Consider the following 19,926-nt stretch of genomic DNA (forward strand, 5'->3'; position numbering starts at 1 on the left):
TACTTGGAAGGGCCGAGCACTTTACGTGTGAGCTTTGAACCTAATTTCTGTTTTCCCTGCTACAGCTTTGACCTCACCACTGTCCAGTGTATACCTTCATTGAAGGCCAATTCACTTAGACACCCAACTTGCAATTTTCTTTCAATTCTTCTAATTTTTATTTTGTCTTCATAGCAGCTTAAAAAAATTTTTTTTAATGTTTTATTTATTTTTGAGAGAGAAAGAGACATAGTGAGCAGGGGATGGTCAGAGACAGAGAGGGAGATACAGAATCTGAAGACAGGCTCCAGGCTCTGAGCTGTCAGCACAGAGCCTGACGGGGGCTCGAATCCACGAACCTTGAAATCATGACCTGAGCAGAAGCCGGATGGTCAACCGACTGACTCACCCAGGCGCCCCCATAGCAGTTTTTAAGGCAAATTCAGTTCGTCTGTGCTTCACCTCGTTGCAGCAGCAGCAACCGAGTCTGAAGGGCTGGAAAATAAGGGAAAATCTAGAGGGGCAACAGAATATAGAATAATCATTTTTTATTCCCAGGGAGGTACCCTGCAGCAGAATATTTGATTTTTGGGCAAATCATTCAGCTCCCTGGGCCAAAATACGCAAAGCGGGGACCACAACTGTAACTCAGATTGTGCGCTTCTGCGTGTGTGTGCGTGCCTACGCGCACGCTCCTGCACGCTTTGCCAAAGTAAACCCAGAGCAAGAGTGTATTAACAGCCCAAAGTGTTAAGCGTGTGACGTCACCATAGTAACAGCAACCCTTGCGCATGCGTCCATTTAAAGAGCCAGCGTGCTCCTGAGCCGCTAGCCACACCCGCTTCCTCAAACCGCTCCGCCCTGCGGAATCCTAGTCGCCAATCACCGCCCACTTTCCCCTTGCAGTCCACGGCGCGTGCCCCGGTTTCAAAGGCTCGGGGGCGGGCTCTGGTTTCGCGCACGCGCCGTCTTCCTCTCTCCCCACGCTGGTTCCGCGTCCCCTCAGAGCTGTGCCTCCGCCTGGCCTGAGGTATCTCGTGTCCGGGGGCGGTCTGGGCTGTCGCGGCCGCCGCGATGGGCAAAACTGCCGACTGCCGAGGGCCGGAAGGCCGGCCCGACCCCGTGAGGAGCTTCAACCGTTGGAAAAAGAAACACAGCCACAAGCAGAGCCAAAAGAAGCAGTTGAGGAAGCAGCTGAAGAAGCCCGAGTGGCAGGTGGAGCGCGAGAGTATCAGCCGCCTCCTGCAGAACTACGAGAAGGTGGGGCGGGGGCGCGGGGTGGGCGGGCCGCGGGGCTGGGGGTCCCTGTGGCACCGGGCGACCCGTCCCGGGGGCGCGCGGTCAGTCCTCCGGGCTGCAGAAGGAAGGGGGCGAGAGGGTCCCGGAGGCGGCCCCACAGGGGTCCCCTGGGCGCCGCAGACCTGGACTCTGGACCGTCCAGGCCGCTCCTGTGCGCGCCACGCCGTTCCTGACGAAATGACGGAAATGCTCTTCAGAGCAAGGGGATTAGTAGGGACGCGGCTGCGGGAATCCTCCGAGAATACCAACCGCGCTGGGGGTAATCGTGACCCCTACGTTTGGAACCGCTAACCAGCCCCTAGTAATGTCAGTTATTTGCCTTGACTTGAGGTATGCGTCTTATTCCCATTGTACAGATGAGAACACTGAGGCTCTGAGAAGATAAGGACCCTGGTTTTTTTTTAAGTTTAAAAAATGTTTTTACTTAAAAAGAGACAGAGCGTGAGTGGGGGAGGGGCACAGAGAGGGAGGGCGACACAGAATCCCGAAGCAGGCTCAGGCTCAGGCTCTGAGCTGTCAGCACAGAGCCCGGCGCGGGGCTCGAACCCATGGACGAGGAACGCCGAGGTCATGACCTGTGCTGCATGCACACGCTCAAGTGACTGATCCCCCCCCCAGGTGCCCTGATAAGGAACCTGTTTTAAGTTCACATTTTAGTCGGTGGTGTGGGATTGGAACCTAGACCCAGGTCTTTCCAATTCCAGAGCTTTTCCTTTTAACCGTTGGGCCTGCATCCCACAGTATCATCTGTCTTCCATCTGCGCTCCTCTCTGTTTTGTCTCCTAGGTTCGTGACCCCATCCAAGACTTGGCTTAGGGGAAGTCGGGTTCCCGGTCTGTGTCTGGCACCTGCTTTTCCACATCGTTGTTGATGCTCCCAGATGAATGTCGCTGGACTTACCGTTTTGACCGCTTGTTCTCTCCGCTACCCGCCCCCCCTTTGGCACTGGCAGTAGCCCTCTATATCTCCCCCCCCCCCCCATCCCTTCTGTTGGCCTTCACCCGCCTCACTCACCATCTCAGGGATTGCCCCCTTCTAGTGAGGTATAATCAGGGATTTAATATGGGCGACCTTTCTGGAATTATAATCAGCAAGCATCATGCTGGTATAATGACCCTGAGGTCAGTGGTAAGATTAGATAGATGAACTTTATCTTTGTTTGGGTTAAGGTAAATGACAATTTTGTCCTGGCTTTTGTTGACCAGATGAGTGACTCTGGGCAGGTTACTTACTCTGTCGGCTTCCCCTTTCTTGTCTTTAAAAGACTTGGTAATGGGGCGCCTGAGTGGCTCAGTCGTTCAGCGTCTGACTTCGGCTCCGGTCAGGATCCCACAGCTCCTGAGTTCAAGCTGGTGCTCAGTCTCTCTCTCTCTCTGTGTCAAAAAATAAATAACATTAAAAAAGTTAAAAGGCATAGTAATATCTATGTTATAAATTGTGAGGGGTTAGTAAGAATGCATGTAACGTGTTCTGCAGGATGCCTGATACATATAAACGTATTAGCTGTTAAATTATCACGACTGTCGCTTCAAGAGACCATTGGACACTACTGTGAGATGGCATTGCCGAGTCTTGGTCTCACTAGAATTGGTTGGGCGTATATAGTCTAAGCCCTTCTTTGTCCTCTTCCCTGGTGTAACCCAAGGGTTGTTCCTGTGGACTAGTGACTCCTTTTTGTATTCCGTCCACAGCTCTTCTGAGTTCATATTCTTTTTTTCTGATTGTGCTAGGTGGTTTTACCTAAATGTCATAGGATCTCTTAAATACACAAGTGCAAAACTGAGCTCATTATCTTTTATTTCTAAATTCACAGTGCTGTTTGGTTGTTCCCTATTTGCCACTGTAACAAATTATTCTCTCATAGTTCTGGAAGCCAGAAGTCTGAAATCCATTTCACTGGCCTGAAATCAAGGTATCAGCAGGGCCATACTCCCTCTGGAGGCTCTCAGGGAAAATCCCACATCTTTTTTTTTTTTTTTTAATGTTTATTTCTGAGAGAGAGACAGAGAGTGTGAGTTGGGGAGGGGCAGAGAGAGGGAGACACAGGCTCCAGGCTCCGAGCTGTCAGTGCAGAGCCAGACGTGGGGCTCCAACTCAGGAACTTCGAGATATGACCTGAGCCAAAGTTGAATGCCCAACCAACTGAGCCACCCAGACACCCCAGAAAATCCCCCTTCTTGCTTGTAGCTTCTGGTGGCTGTTTGTATTCCTTAACTTGTGGTTACATCAATCCAATCTGTACCTTTGACACCTTGCTTTCTTTCCTGTGCCAAATCTACTTCTAACCTTTATTTATTTATTTATTTATTTATTTAAAGTGTATTTATCTTGAGAGAGAAAAGGAGAGAATGGGGGAGGGGCGGAAAGAGGGAGAGAGAGAATCCCAGGCAGGCTTCACACGCGGTCCCTGTGGAGCCCATGGTGGGCCTCAATCTAATGAACCATGAGATCATGACCTGAGTCAAAATCAAGAATTAGATGCTTAACCCACTGAGCCACCCAGGCATCCCTTAATTATTATTTTTATTTTATTATTATTTTTAAAATATTCTGAGAGCAAGAGAGCGTGTGCAAGCATCAGGATGGGTGACAGAGAGAGAGAGAGAGAGGAGAGAGAGAGATGGAAGGAGAGAGGGAGAGGGAGACAATCCCAGTGCAGTGAGAGCAGGACATGGGTCTTGATCTCAGGAGTCATGACATCATGACCTGAGCTAAAACCAAGAATCGGATGCTTAACCAACTGAGCCACCTAGGCGTCCTTGTTTTCATTTTACTTGAGAGAGAAAGAGAGCAAGCATGAGCATGCACGTGAGCAAGGGAGAGGGACAGAGGGAGGGAGAGAGAATCTTGAGCTGGCTCCACACTCAGCACAGAACCCACCTCGGGACTTGATCCTATGACTGATAATGACTGAGCCAAGATCAAGAGTCTGATGCTCAAACTGACTGAGCCACCCCGGTGCCATGTACTTCTGCCCTTTTTAAATAAGGATACTTCTGATTGCATTTAGGGTCCACTCTGATAATTGAGGATAATTGCCCACCTCAAGATCTTTAATAGTGACATGTGCAAAATCGCTTTTGCCATCAAAGGTAATATTCACAGTTCTGGAGGTTAGCATATGGACATACTTGGGAGCTGTTATTTAGCCCATCATGTCCTGTCCCCACCATGTAAGCACACTGTCGAGCTAGAAACGTAGGAGTAATCCTAGACACTTCCCTCTCCCCACTGTTACATCTCATCAGTCACACTGATAATCTCCTCTGCCTCTTAAATTTTTAAAACTGTTACTTGGTCCCTGTCCCTCCTGGTATGGCTTAGTTTAGGCCCCATCATCTCTTTTCTGGATTACTACAGTAGCTATTGTTTATAATAGAGATTAGCAAGTTTTTTCTGTAAAGGACCAGATAGTAAATGGTTTCAGCTCTGCACCTCAGAAGGGCGGAACCACCCAACCCTGCCATTGTAATGCAGAAGCTGCCAGGGAAATAAACAGATGGGTATAGTTGTGTTCCTGCAAAACTTCAGTTAGGAAAACTGGTGGCTAATGGGGATTTGGCCCTTAGGCCTCATCCCCCTCTACTCTGCCCTCCATATTGCTGACAGAATGATTCTTTCCAAGAGGAAAACCCAGTCATCTGATTGATAAAAACTCTTCCTTGACTCACAATTATTTTCAGGAAAATGGTTAATATTTATTTTTATAAAATATTTTGTTTTATTTATTTTTGAAAGAGAGAGAGGGACAGCATGAGCAGGGGATGGACTGAGAGAGACAGAGGGAGACACAGGATCTGAAGACAGGCTCCAGGCTCTGAGCTAGCTGTCGGCACAGAGCCTGACGCTGGGCTTGAACCCATAAACTGTGAGATCATGACCTGAGCCGAAGTTGAATGCTTAACCAACCGAGCTTCCCAGGTGCCCCATGGCAGACCTGGTTTAAATTTAACTCAGTTTGGGTAACGACTTAATATTCCTGTGTTTAATTTTCTTTCATTCAGCAGAGATCACTAAGTGTCATAAGGCTCAAATGAGGTAGCCTGTGATAGACATATGTGAAAGAACAACTTGTAGTTCTGTGAATTGGCCATGCTCCCCAATGCTTCTTGTCCTGCTACTTGATGTTTCCACCATTAGCAGTGAGCACCCCCAGTTCTCTCACTCTAGGAATACCTGCAAGGCCTTCAGGATTGAAGCTTCTCTTCCTGACCTCCCCAGGCAGTGTGGGCTGCTGCCTGTAGCATTTCGTATACACTTTTGCTACAGCATTTGTCATCAGGCTGTGATGATTGGCTTCTTTAACTTCTTCATTAAGTCTCCCACTTGACCATGAACTTCAAGGTTAGAAACCATGGATACAGTCACCTTTGTGCTTCCCAGACACTGGTAGCATAATCCTTGACATGGAATAGGTGCTCAGAGTTTAGATGCTGTTTGAGGCATGAGGACCTTTTCCAGATCGCTTTATTCTAGTTGATAACACAGGTCTATTCTTTTTGGTCTTTTGTTTAATCACAATTACTAACATTTATGGAGCTTTTTACATGTCGTCTTGCCATATCGTCACATTATATGACACTGTGAGACTGTTTCCATTATACAGGGGAGAAGCTTTAAGGAGGAGCAAGAGTAAATAATTTTGTAAGGTTGAATAACTAACTAGGAGCGAGAAGCTTCTGACTCAGGTTAGTCTAGGACTGATGCCAGAACCCCAGATCACTATGCTTTACTGCATTGCACTGCATGAATGTTTAAATTCTAATCTTTTCACTAAATTGAAGGAGCAGATTTTTCCGTCGGTATTGCTGTGTTTAATTATTGTTTTTACTCTTAGAAATATTTTCTTAAGATTTTGTCAAGATGGAAATGCACTGAAATCGAATGCCAGGGCTGGCTGTACTAGAATACCAGCACACAGGTTGTTACTGTCCAGGTAACTCAGGTTCACAGTCCTCACTACAGGGTTCCTCAGATGATAGCATTTGTGCATCAAACTTTTGTTACAGTGTGTTTATAATACGTGGGTGCTGCTTGGTAGCCTCTCTGGGAAAATACTGGACAATCTGATTCAGAGACATTTTGTAGCAGTTTGACAAGGCACTTGTTGAGGCCTAGGTCAAAAAGATGGGAAAAAATACGGGTCTGTGTTCCTAGGGAGGCAGAGAGTTGATACAGTTTGATAAATGTTATAATAATACATATGGATGGTGCTGTGGAGTTAAAGAGTGGTGTGCTTACGGGGACAGAGGTTGATTTATTCTGTCCCTGCCGTTTCTGGCTGGGTGAATTAGAAGAGTATGTTTACTCTGGGCATGCTGCCCCTCCTCCTTTTGGTTGCAGCCTCAGGTCTGGCTTGTGGAGCTGAGTATGAGCTGGATTTCAGCCCCTGTACCTCAGCCTTACTTGCCTTTTTAATTTTTTTTTTTTTAAGTAGGCTTCATGCCCAGTGTGGAGCCCATCGCGGGGTCTGAACTTACGACCCTGAGATCAAGACTTGAGCTGAGATCAAGAGTCGGACGCTTATCCAGCTGAGCCACCCAGGTGCCCCTACCTGCCTTTGTGTAGGGCACAAACTGTCCAGCAGGTTGTGGTGGCCATGCGTGGAGCAGTTCGTTAATGATATGTTCTCCAGATAGAAAGGATGGGCAAGAACATTGTAGGTCCAGGGAGCAACACAAGGTTATTGAAAAAGATGTGAAAATACGTGATGTTCTCTGAGGGGGGGATTCTCCTTGAAGTGTGGTATGTGTTTCTGAGCTGGGTCCAAGGTGGATTGCCAATGGTGTTGGAGGCTGTGCTAGTTAGAATAGTGGCCTCCTAAAGATGTCTGTAGCCTAATCCGGAAACCTGTGAATAAGGGGGTCATTAAGGTTGCTAATGAGCTGACCTTAAAATAGGAGTGTCTGGATTATCCAGGTGGGCCCAGTGTGATGACCCAAGTGTCCTGAAATGTGGAGGAGGGAGGCAGAAGAGCCAGTGTGGGGATGCTGTGAAATGAGGAAGAGAAGTCGGCTGCTGGCTGGTCAGCCAATCCAAGAAAGTGGGCAGTCTGGAGAAGCTGGAAAATGGATATGGATTCCCTCTTATAGTCACCAGAAGGAAGGGAACCCAGCCATACACTGTAATGCTGAGTGAGACCCATTTTGGACTTCTTTCAGAGTTATAAGTTAATAAATCCATGTTGGTTTAAGCCACTGATGATGGTAATTTGTTTCAGCAACTGTAGGGAATTCATAAAGAGGTCATGTTTGGAGAACTTAATCTGGAAGTAGTGGGGAGTCTCTGGGGGCAATTAGAGAGCATATTCAAGCATAAAGGCTGTGGAGGGTGAGAGCAGGTCAGAAACGGTCGGTATAGTGTAGGTCTTAGATCTCTGACAGGCAGATGCCAAAGTGGGATTAAGTGAATTGGAGATTTTTTGGGGGGAAGTGTCCATGCAGCACAGTCTAAGACAGCTTCTGTTGACGGGATGTGCTGGAGCCAACGTTGCCCAGTAAGGGACTCTCCCGTCCTGAGGAGCGAGTCTCTGGCCACACACTGCTAGGGAAGCGTGGTGCTGTCCGTTGTAGATCTGGAGGAACCACTACTGCTGTGCTGTCAGAGCTGGGTGGCTTATCCCTAAGGCCACCCAGTGGGGGTGTGTGTTGGGGGTTCTGAGGGAGAGGTAGAGATTACAGCTTGTTGAGAAAGGTTGGAGCTCTTTCAGTTCACATGTTGTCTCTGCTGCTGAACGACTCCATCTCTGCACCTGGGATTCTTGTAGACCTCCTTTGAATCAGTGCCGTATATGAACCCTGTGTTCTAACCTCATTTCTCCCCTGAATCAATCAGAATTTGGTGTGGTTTGAGGCAGATTGCTTTTCTTGTCATGATTGCAGTGGGTGGAGCATTCCAGGATGTTCTTACACTTTCTTCTCCTGCTTTGAGGATATGGAAGCATTATTTGCTTTTGTGAGAAACATGAGTAGTGAGAAGAGATTCGGAAGAAGTATAGGAGGGTAGTTGAGTGGTATCTACTCTGCTTTTCCTTCTGCCTCCTCAAGCTTTCCCACCGCTGATGGGAAGTCTGGGACAGTACTGTCACTGAGACATTGTTCTCTGATTTCAGGAGAGTGATACAGATTTCAGTAGGAGTGTGAACATTGGAAGACAGGAGTGATTTAAGAAAAGAAAGAGCTGAAGGGAAGGACTGAAAGTTATTTTGTTTGTAGGAACCATAGCCGATTCTGTGGCTTCGTGTATTCCTTGGATTGTAACAGAGTTGTAACAGAGAACAGAGTCGGCAACTATTTTCTGTAAAGGGCCAGATACTATTAGGCTTTGTGGGCAGTATGATCTGTGTCACAAGAGCATAGACAACATGTAAACGAGTGAGTGTAGCTGTGTTCCAGAAAAACTGTTTGCAAGAACAAGCAGCAGGTGGATTGGGCCAGAGTTTGACTCCTGTTCATAAATGGAGGACAAATTTCCTTCTCTTTCTTTAACTTTTTTCCTAAGAAAATGGGTCTATAGGTTTACATTCTAATGGCTGATAAAGTGCTGGAACAGTTTCCTTCTTCCAGATTTCCCATTTGGGAGGTTGACAGACTAGAGAGAGATGTGCAGCATTTCCTTGGAGTGGCCTCTGTGACCGGGCTGTGTGTCTGGTGGAGGTCGAACAGTGTGCTGCCCGTCTAGCTCCTGTAGGCATTCTGTTCTTTGTGAAAATAGCGTTTTAGCTGCCCGTACCACAAGTGCACACGTGGACTTCACCTAATTTTAATGTTGTGTTTGGGAGACTTACCTTGTAATTAAGGTTCCTTGATGGCACAAGATATTCTCATGAACCTTTCTCTCTCTAATGTGAGTGTACTGATTTCTCTTCTTCACTGTTCTCGGGAATGATTTGTAGGGATTAAGGCAATGCTTTAATACTTGTGTTTGCAGGATGTGAAACAGCGACTAACCCTGTCTGGGCTACTTTAAGAATCTTGGAGAAGATGATATTTAGACTGTAAAATGAAATAAAAACTGGCCTCCTTTTACTGCCTGGAGTATAATTTAAATAAATGAACCTTACAAATGCAACTTTTCCCTTTTGTGAATCATGAATAATTTGGCAGCGTATTCTCAGATCTGAACAGGAGTTCCTGCTTTCAGCATCTGTAATAAAATAATTCTCCTGAGTAACCGAAGTGAAATTCAGAAAATTGGGTTTATGCTAATGAAAAACATCAGTAATGAACATTTAGATAATGTAAAGTTAAAGGGCAAAATGTTACTTATTGTGGCTTCAAAGCGTGACAGAGACATTTCCTCTGGTTATTATTAAATAATACCCCCACCTTTACTACACCCCTGAATGAGGAGTTGTCTGGTTGGGTTTTGCATGGCACTGATTTATGGTTAAAACTTAAAAAGGTTTGTGCTAACAAGATACATTTCTCTGATTAACTTCAATTTTTTCTCCAAAGTGTGTAAATAGAAATACTCTCATTGTGCTCTGTGGCTTAGAGTCACTTTGCCCCTCATTTCTTAAACTGCTGTTCCTCGAAGGATGGATGGAAGGTGAAGTTTCTTCCTAAAATTGATGTGCTGATGACTTACCATGTTCTTAGAAATGAAGGAGGTGGTGATGGTGTCTGTGTGTTTTGAATGAATGAAGTGTTTTTTTTAAACCAATTTAAATTGTTACAACCTTATATTTTTGATTCATGACAACTTCCTTATGGCCTATTTCCTTCTAGAAGAAACAGTGGTTTTTAATTAGTAGTGATGATTGAATTCAATCCTGTAGTACCAAGAACTAGCTAGGCAGTATAAAAAATGGTTTTGTTGTAAGCCAAATGAATTATATGGTATGTTATTTTTATCTTTGCTGAACTGTCTCCTTGTTTTTTTTTTTTTTTCAGATAAATGTAAATGAAATTACAAGATTTTCAGATTTCCCCTTGTCCAAAAAAACATTAAAAGGTAGGTTGATGGTGGTCTTGGGACATGTTTTGGATTTCTTGATGTTTTTTATAAATAGAAAAATATTTAGAGGGTTTAACCTGAAGGATAATAATTTTGGTATCTTGAACCTTTAACAGCAGGAAATGATATTAACTCATTTGAGTTTTACCAGCTTGTCATTCTCATCTCCTTTCGGGACTGGTTAAAGAACAGTAAGTAGTGAAAAAACAAGACGCAATAGCCTCCCAGAAATTAAAATGAAATCTAATTATGTTAGTTAAAATGAACAAGGAAACAAAAGTGATATCTTTTATATTAGCCTGTCAGGACTACTAGAAAAAAATCTCACAGACGGGGCGGGGGAGCGGGGGGGGGGGCTGAAACAGAAATTAACTCTCACAGTTTGGGTGGCTGGAAGTCTGAGAATGGAGATGTTGGCAGGCTTAGTATCCTCTGAGAGCCGGCATGGAAAGGATTGTTTAGGACTCTCTCCTGGGCTTACAGGTGATGGCTGTCTCTTGCATCTTCATGCAGTTGTCCCTCTGGGCAGTCATGCCATTGGTGTCTCTTTTGTGTCCAAATTTCCTCTTCTTGTGAAGACACCAGTCATATCACATTGGGGCTCATTTGAACTTTTTATCACTTCAAAGGCCCTATTTCTGAATACAGTCACAGTCAGAGGTACTGGGTATTAGGGTGTCAATGTAGGAGTTTTAGGGGGCAGAGTTCTGTCCATATGACTGTTTTGCAGGGATTTTCTACAGTAGCACTTTCCTCCCCTCCACATGCAGGTCTACAAGAAGCCCAGTACCGTTTGGTAACCGAGATACAGAAGCAGACCATTGGATTGGCTTTGCAAGGGAAAGATGTTCTCGGAGCTGCCAAGACAGGATCTGGCAAGACCTTGGCTTTCCTTGTTCCAGTAAGTAGTTTATTCATACTGGGTCAGGTCCTCTATTACATGATTTTATTTTACTTATGTTCTTATTTATTTTTAAAAAATGTTTATTTTTGAGAGAGAGTCAGAGTGTATATAGGGGAGGTGGAGAGAGAGAGAGGGAGACACAGAATTTTGAAGCAGGCTCCAGGCTCCGAGCTGTCAGCATAGAGCCCAACGGGGGGCTTGAACCCACGGGCGGTGAGATCATGACCTGAGGCAAAGTGGGATGTCCAACCAACTGAGCCACCCAGGTGCTCCTAAAGTTTTTTTAATGTTAATTTATTTTGAGAGAGAGAATGCACACAAGCAGGGGAGGGGCACAGAGAGAGGGAGAGAGAGAATCTGCCCTGATAGCGCAGAGCCTGACACAGGGCCTGAACCCACAAACCTGAGATCATGATCTGAGCTGGAATGAGGAGTTGGATGCTTAACTGACTAAGCCATCCCGGCACCCTGTTATTTATTTATTCTCAAACAAATGCTTATTAATCCAGTCAAGAGATGGGCAGAAGACATGAACAGACACTTCTCCAAAGAGGACATCCAGGTGGCCAACAGACACATGAAAGAATGCTCAGCGTCACTCATCATCAGGGAAATACACATTAAAACCACACCGAGATACCACCTCACACTGGTCAGAGTGGCTAAAATGAACAAATCAGGAGACTATAGATGCTGGCGAGGATGTGGAGAAACAGGCACCCTCCTACACTGTTGGTGGGAATGTAAACTGGTGCAGCCGCTCTGGAATAGAGTGTGGAGGTTCCTCAGAAAATTAATAATTGAACTCCCCTATGACCCAGCAAAAGCACTGCTAGGGGTTTACCCAAGGGATACAGAAGTGCTGATGCATAGGGGCACATGTACCCCAACGTTCATAGCAGCACTTTCTACAATAGCCAAATCATGGAAAGAGCCTAAATGTCCATCAGTGGATGAATGGATCAAGAAGATGTGGTTTTTATATACAATGGAGTACTGCATGGCAATGAGGAAGAATGAAATCTGGCCATTAGTAGCAAGATGGATGGAGTTTGAGGGTATTAGGTTAAGTGAAATAAGTCAGGCAGAGAAGGACAGATACCATATGTTTTCACTCATATGTGGAATAGGAGAAACTTAACAGAGGGGAAGGGGAAAAAATAGTTAAGAAGAGGGAGGGAACAAACCATAAGGGACTCTTAGAACAAACTGAGGGTTGATGGGGGTGGAGGAGAGGGGAAAATGGGTGATGGGCACGGAGGAAGGCACTTGTTGGGATGAGCACTGGGTGTTATATGGAAACCAACTTGACAATACACTATAAAAAATTAAAATAAATTCAGCTCTGAAAAAAGAAAAAAATATATTACTTTGGGAGAGAGCATGTGCACGAGCAGGGCCAGGAGCAGAGAGAGGGAGAGAGAGAATCCCAAGAAGGCTCCACATTGTCAGCATGGAGCCCAATGTGGGGCTCGATTTTAGGAGTTGAACCATGAGGTCATGACCTGAGCTGAAATCAAGAGCCGGATGCCCAACCAGCTGAACCACTTAGGTACCTATGTGTTACATGATTTCAAAACCTTCTTTGCTTAGGTAGAAATCATTATGTAGAAAGTTTTTTCGTCTTGTATTTCTCTGGCTAGAACATAAGCTTTATCAGATGGGCCACAGCTGCCCTGTTCTCCCTCATATTCCCTCCACCCTAGTGCAATGTCTTGCGCATGGCGGACACTCAGTAACTTGAATGAATGAATTACCTTGACCAGCCTTTACATTCCTGAAGGATGTGTGTTCCTGGGCGCAGGTCTGAGTGGTTCTACCCATTAGTAGGACCACAGGAAGGCCGGGAGGCTAGTCGTGTGCTTATGCTTGCAAACTCGCCAGTTGCATTTATACTTGCCACTTGTCTAGGATAAAGCTGAAATATGCTCACTTAAAGGAGATTGATTGACTTGTTGAGAATTTTCCAGGACTTTGATATCTGTCCTTTTGAGGAATAAAACAATAGAACCTTTTAGGACTTTACTTCTATCTCAGTTATGCTGTTGGTCTCATAATTTAATTGCTACAAAATTGGCTTAGAAAAATTACATTTGAGTTTTTGTTCCAAGTATTGAAAAGCCATTTTTATTTTTCTCTTAAATCCAGTTTTTTATAATGATGTCTCTCCACAACTAGAAAATTCAGTGACTGTATAATTATAATAACTATACAGATGAAAGTTTATTTTAATTTGGCTTCTGTTCAGAAAATGGTGACAGATATTTTCCCAAAATCTGTGAATAGTTTGAGGGCTACACATACCTTTCATCGGTCACCAATCTGGACAGGGCTCTGGCGGCAGCTAAGCTGCTGGGGTCTGATTTTTTTCTTCCCTCTATGACTTGAGGGAACTGGTGGCTGCAAGAAAATAAAAAAAGCAAAGAATTTCCTTTTTCTGATTGGATAGAACTTGCCACTGGTGTGTCTTCTGCTCGGAATGTGCCTTTGATTTGGAGGAGCATGGGTGGCTTAGAAATCAAAATGCTTCTTCCTGAAGGGACTTACTAAACATAATTTTCTGTTTTTTTTTTTTTTTTTTTGAGGTGTTGGAAGCCTTATATCGTCTGCAGTGGACTTCAACAGATGGGCTGGGAGTTCTGATTATTTCACCTACAAGAGAACTGGCCTATCAGACCTTTGAGGTTCTCCGAAAAGTAGGAAAGAATCATGACTTTTCGGCTGGTCTTATCATTGGTGGAAAGGTTTGTCATGTTTTGTCCTTTTTTCTGTAATGGATATTGGGGCACTGTTGGCAGTTGATAGGAGGGAGGTGGAGATTTCATCTAAACAGGTAGGGCTGGCATCCTGGTGTGGTCACGGCCATCCAGAGTTCTGGTTATCAATTTTGAAGGTTCAGAAAGTCAAGTTTTTGAGGGTATCTGAGTGGATCAGGTTCTCTGACACTAATATACTTTAAATAACCTTTAATTCTATTTGTTGTCATACTTGGGAAAGGTATCATTTGAGTATGTGGACTAGTTCCTTTTAAGAAAATATCTAAGAGGTTGAATAATTCAGAACATTGCTGGGTCAGAGCAGAAGAAGGGAAGACAGTTTTTAAATTAAAAAAAAATTATAATGAATTTTTAATTGAAGTGTAGTTAACACATAATTACATTAGTTTCAGGTGTACAGCATACTGTTTCAACACATCTGTACATTATATGTGCTCACCATAAGTATAGCTACCATCTGTCACCATACATGCTACTGCAGTACTATTGACTGCCTGTGCCTTTCATCTTCATGACTTATCCATTCCGTAACTGGAAGCCTATATCTCCCACTCCCTTTCACCCATTTTGTCCATCCCTCTTCCCTCTGGCAATCATCAATTTATTTTCTGTATTTATGGGTCTGTTTCTGCTTTTTTGTTTTGCTTTTTGATTCTACGTATAAGTGAAATCATATGGTATTTGTCCTCTGATGGATTTCACTGAAGGTTATATTCTCTGCGTCTGCCCATGTTGTTGCAGATGGAAAGATCTCATTCTTTTTTTATTTTTAATTTTTTAAATGTTTGTTTAGTTTTTAGAGAGAGAGGGAGAGAGAGAGAGGGAGAGAGAGAGAGAGAGAGAGAGAGAGACAGAGACAGAGACAGAGTGCGAGGTGAGGAGGCAGAGAGAGAGGGAGACCCAGAATCCAAAGCAGGCTCCAGTCTCTGAGCACAGAGCCCTATGTGGGGCTCGAACTCATGAACCATGAGATCATGACCTGAGCCAAAGTTGGATGCTTAACTTACTGAGCCACCCAGGCACCCCAAGATCTCATTCTTTTTTATGACTATGTTCCATCACACACGCACACACGTGCGTGCACACACACACACACACGCATCCTCTCTCTCTCTCTGTCGCGCGCATGCACATACACACACATACACACCACACCACACCACATCTTTATCTCTTCATCTATTGGTGGACACTTGGGTTGCTTTCAATATTGTAATCATGCTGTCATGAATGTAGGGATGCATAACTCTTTGAATATGTGTTATTTTTTTAGGATACATATCCAGAAGTGGAGTTGCTGGATTATGTGGTAGTTTTATTCTTAATTTCTTTGAGGAACCTCCATATTGTTTTCCATAAAGGCTGTATCAGTTCACATCCCCACCAATAATACATGTTTGTTCTCTTTTCTCTACTTCCTCACTAATGGTTAATTCTTTTTGATATTAGTCTGACTGGTATGAGGTGATACCTCATCGTGGTTTCAATTTGCATTTCTTTGATGATTAGTGATGTGGAGCATCTTTTCATGTGCCTGTTTGCCATCTGTATGCTTCTTTAGGAAAATATCCAAGTCCTAAGCCCACTTTTTAATTGGGGTTTTTTTTTTTCTTTTTTGGTGTTGAGTTGTATAACCTCTTTATATACTATGTTGTAAATATGTATATATATATATGACATGTTATATATAAATAGGCTATTTCAGAATATGGGATATTATATATCATATATATGGGATATTAACTTCTTATTAAATGTGTCATTTGCAGATGCCTTCTTCCATTTAGTAAGTTGCCTTTCCATTTTGATGGTTTCCTTTGTTGTGCAAAAACTTTTTACTTTGATGAAATTGTAATAGTTTATTTTTGCTTTTGTTTCCTTTGCCTGAGGAGACATATCTAGAAAATACTGCTAAACTTGATGACCAAGAAATCTCTACCTGTGTGTCCTTCTAAGAGTTTTATGGTTTCAGATCTTATGTTCAATGCATGTTGAGTTTATTTTTGTATGTAGTATAAGATAGTGGTCAAATTTGACTCTTTGGCAAGTATCTGTCTAGTTTTCTTAACACCAGGAATAGAAGAGACTGGCATTTTCCCATTGTATATTCTTTCCTCCTTTGTCACAGATTGACAGTGTATGTGTGGGTTTATTTCTGGGCTTTCTGTTCTGTTGCAGTGATCTGTGTGTCCAACTCATGCCAGTCCCATATTGTTTTGATTACAGTAGTTTTGTAATACAGTTTGAAATCTGGAGTTGGGAGACCTGCAGCTTTGTTGTGCTCTCTCAAGATTGCTTTGGCTATTTGGGGTCTTTGTGGTTTCATGCAAACTTTAGAATTCTTTGTTCTACCTCTTTGAAAAATACCATTGGTATTTTGATGGGGATTGCTTTGGGTAGTGTGGACATTTTAACAATATTTTTGCTATCAGGATATTTTTCCATTAGTTTAGTCTTCAATTTCTTTTAGCAGTGTCTTAAAGTTTTCTGAGTACAGGTCTTGGTTAAGTTAATTCCTAGGTGTATTCTTCTTTTTTCGGTGCAATTGTAAATGAGACTGTTTTCTTAATTTCTTTCTGATTGCTTGTTACTAGTGTATGGAAGCAACTGATTTCTGTATGTGAATTTTGTATCTGCACCTTTATTGAATTAATGTATTAGTTCTCATAGTTTTTTGGTTGAATCTTCAGGGCTTTTTGTATATAGTATCCTGTATCAGTAGATAGTGACAGTTTTACTTCTTCCTTTTCTGTTTGGATGCCTTTTATTCTTCTTTTTCTTGCCTATTTGCTCTGGCTAGAAAAAGCTCCTAGCTTTTAACCATTGAATATGATGTTAGTTTTGAGTTTGTCATATATGGCCTTTATTATATTAAGGTACGTTCCTTCCATACTCACTCTGTTGAGAGTTTTTATCATGAATGGATGTTGAATTTTGTCATGCTTTTTCTGCATCTATTGAGATCATATGATTTTAATCCTTTGTTAATGTTGTATATCATGTTGATTTGCAGATGTTGAACCATTCTTGCATCTTTGGAATAAATCCCACTTGATTGTGGTGTATGATTCTTGAAATGTATTGTTGGATCTGGTTTGCAAATATTTATTTATTTTTTTCCATAATAATAGGTGTATTATTTAATCTCCATCTCCTGTTTCCCTCATGGGACTCGTGGGACTCCATCCCATGACCTGAGCTGAGATCAAGAGTAGGACATTTAACTGAATGAGCCACTCAGGTGCCCCCACATCTTCTTTGTCTGCTCATTAATCAGTGGACACTTGGGTTGTTCCTACAATTTGGCTATTGGAGATAACGCTACCATAAACATCAGGGTGCATGAATCCTTTTGAATTAGTATTTTTTTTTCCCTTTGGGTAAAGACCCAGTAGTGTGATTGCTGGATCATAGAGTAGTTTTTATTTTGAACTTTCCGAGGAACCTTCCTACTGTTCTCCAGAGTGGCTGTACCAGTTTCCATTCCAACCAACAATGCAAAAAAGGTTCCCTTTTGTCCACATCCTTGCCAGCACCTGTTGTTTCTTGTATTGTTGATTTTAGTCAATCTGACAGGTGTGAGGTGATCTCTCATTATAGTTTTGACTTTCATTTGACTGATAACCAGTGATATTGAGCATCTTTTTATGTGTCTGTTGGCCATTTTTATGTCTTATTTGGGAACATGTCTATTCATGTCTTCTACCCATTTTTTAAATTGTATTATTCATTGTTTGAGTATTGAGTTGTATCAGTTTTTTATACATTTTGGATTCTAACCCTTTATCAGATAATTTTCAAATTATCAGATTATTGGTCATTTGCAAATAACTTCTCCCATTTCATATGTTGCCTTTTAGTTTTGTTGACTGTTTTCTTCGCTATGAAGAAAGTTTTATTTTGATCTAGTCCCTATAGTTTATCTTTGCTTTTATTTTCCTTGCCTCAGACATCTCTAGAAAAACGTTGCTTTGGCTGATGCCAAAAAATTGCTCCCAGTACTCTCTTCAAGAATTTTTGTGGTTTCGAGGCACCTGGGTGGCTCAGTCGGTTAAGCGTCTGGCTCCGGCTTCGGCTCAGGTTATGATCTCATGGTTCGTGGGTTCGAGCCCCACGTCGGGCTCTGTGCTGACAGCTAGGTCAAAAATAAATAAAAAACATAAAAAAAGAAAAAAAGAATTTTTGTGGTTTCTGATTAATTTTGAGTTTATTTTTGTGCGTGGTGTAAGAGAGTGGTTCAGTTTCATTCTTTTGCATGTGATTGCCTAACAGCATTTGTTGGAGGGACTTTTTTCCATTGGATGTTCTTTCTTACTTTGTCAAAGAGTAGTTGACTATATAATTACAGGTTGATTTCTGGGATTTCTGTTCTATTCCATTGATCTATGTGTCTATTTTTATGCCAGTACTATGCTGTTTTAATCACTACTGCTTTTTAGTATAGCTTGAAATCTGGAGTTGTGATACCTCCAATTTGGCTTTTGTTTTTCAAAATTGCTTTGGCTACTCAAGGTCTTTTGTGGTTCTATACAGATTTTAGGATTTTTAAATTCAGGTTCTGTCAAAAATGTTGTTGGTATTTTGATAGGAATTGCATTAAATCTGGGTGCTAAGATTTTGTTGAGAATTTTTGCATCTGTGTTTATCAGAGATAGCAGCCTGTGGTTTTCTTTTTTTTGTGTTCTTATTGTCTGGTTTTGGTATCAGGGTAATGCTGGTCTTGGGAAATGAGTTTGGGAATGTGTCTTCCTCTTCATTTTGGGGAACAATTTGAGGAAAATAGGTACTCACTCTTATTTAAGTGTTGGAATTCACCTGGGAAGCCACTTGGTCCTGGACTTTTGTTTTTTGGCAGTTTTAAAAATTACTGATTCAGGAGTGCCAGGGTGGCTCATTTGGTTGAGTGTCTGACTTGACTTCAGCTCAGGTCATGATCTCATGGCTTAGAATTTGAGTCCCATATGGGGCTCCATGCTGACAGTGTGGAGCCTGCTTGGGATTCTCTCTTTCTCCTCTCTACCCCTTCCCCGTTTGTGCACGCACCCATGCTTTCTGTCAAAATAAAGAAATAAAAAAAATAATTATTTTTATTTATTATTTTTTTAATGTATATTTTTGAGAGAGTGTGAGCATGGGAGAGGCAGAAAGAGAGAGAGAGACAAAGAATCTGAAGCAGCCTCCAGGCTCTGAGCTGTCAGCACAGAGTCCAACGTGGGGCTCAAACCCACGAACTGTGAGATCATGGCCTGAGCTGAAGTAGGGATGGTTAACAGACTGAGCCACCCAGGTGCCCCCCCTCCAATTATTGATTCAGTTTCATTATTTCTAATCAGTTTTTTGAGATTGTCTGTTTCTTTGTGATTGTCTTGAAGGTTATATGTTTTTAGGAATTTATCCATTATTATCTAGACTTTTCCACTTATTGTAATGTAATTCCAGTTGTATAATTTTTTGTTACTTCTGTGGTTTTGGTTGTACCTTCATTTGTGATTTTTTTGTAGGGAGTTTTCTATTTTTTTGCTTGATGAGCATGGTTTGCCGTTTATCAGTTGAAAATAAATCTTTTCAGAGAACCAGTTTTTGTTTTGTTGATACTTTACTTTCTTCTTCTTTTCTTCTTCTTCTTCTTCTTCTTTTTTTTTTTGAGACTCTATGCCATTTATTTCCACTCTGATCAGGAACTTTGGGCTTTTTCTGGTTCCTGTTGGTATGAAGTTACATTCTTTATTTTGGGATTTTTTTTTCTTTTCTTCTTCTTCTTTTTCTTAATGTTTACTTATTTTGGAAAGAGAGACAGTGTGAGCTGGGGAGGGGCAGAGCGAGAGGGAGACAGAATTGAAGCAGGCTCCAGGCTCTGAGCTGTCAGCACAGAGCCCGACGCAGGGCTTGAATCCATGAACTGTGAGATCATGACCCGAGTCAAAGCCGGACACTTAACCGTCTCAGCCACCCAGGCTCCTCGCCCACCCCCCCACCCCCCGCCCCGCCTTTTTTTTTTTTTTTTTTTTT

At 42.7% G+C, this 19,926-nt stretch overlaps 1 protein-coding gene across 1 annotated transcript in view; it reads left to right on the top strand.

Annotated features, from left to right (window-relative positions):
- Nucleotides 1–970: 970 nt before the first annotated feature.
- DDX10 (DEAD-box helicase 10) overlaps nucleotides 971–19,926 on the top strand; it is a 282,694-nt gene continuing 263,738 nt past the window's right edge. The window contains exons 1-4 of the mRNA XM_029914966.1: nucleotides 971–1,239; nucleotides 10,173–10,233; nucleotides 11,007–11,137; nucleotides 13,726–13,884. Coding sequence (XP_029770826.1) covers nucleotides 1,054–1,239; nucleotides 10,173–10,233; nucleotides 11,007–11,137; nucleotides 13,726–13,884 — 537 coding nt within the window. The 5' untranslated portion in view covers nucleotides 971–1,053. The remainder of the gene's footprint in view (nucleotides 1,240–10,172; nucleotides 10,234–11,006; nucleotides 11,138–13,725; nucleotides 13,885–19,926) is intronic.

The sequence above is a fragment of the Suricata suricatta genome, chromosome 11 (assembly GCF_006229205.1).
Source record: "Suricata suricatta isolate VVHF042 chromosome 11, meerkat_22Aug2017_6uvM2_HiC, whole genome shotgun sequence".
NCBI classification, from domain to species: Eukaryota; Metazoa; Chordata; class Mammalia; order Carnivora; family Herpestidae; genus Suricata; species Suricata suricatta.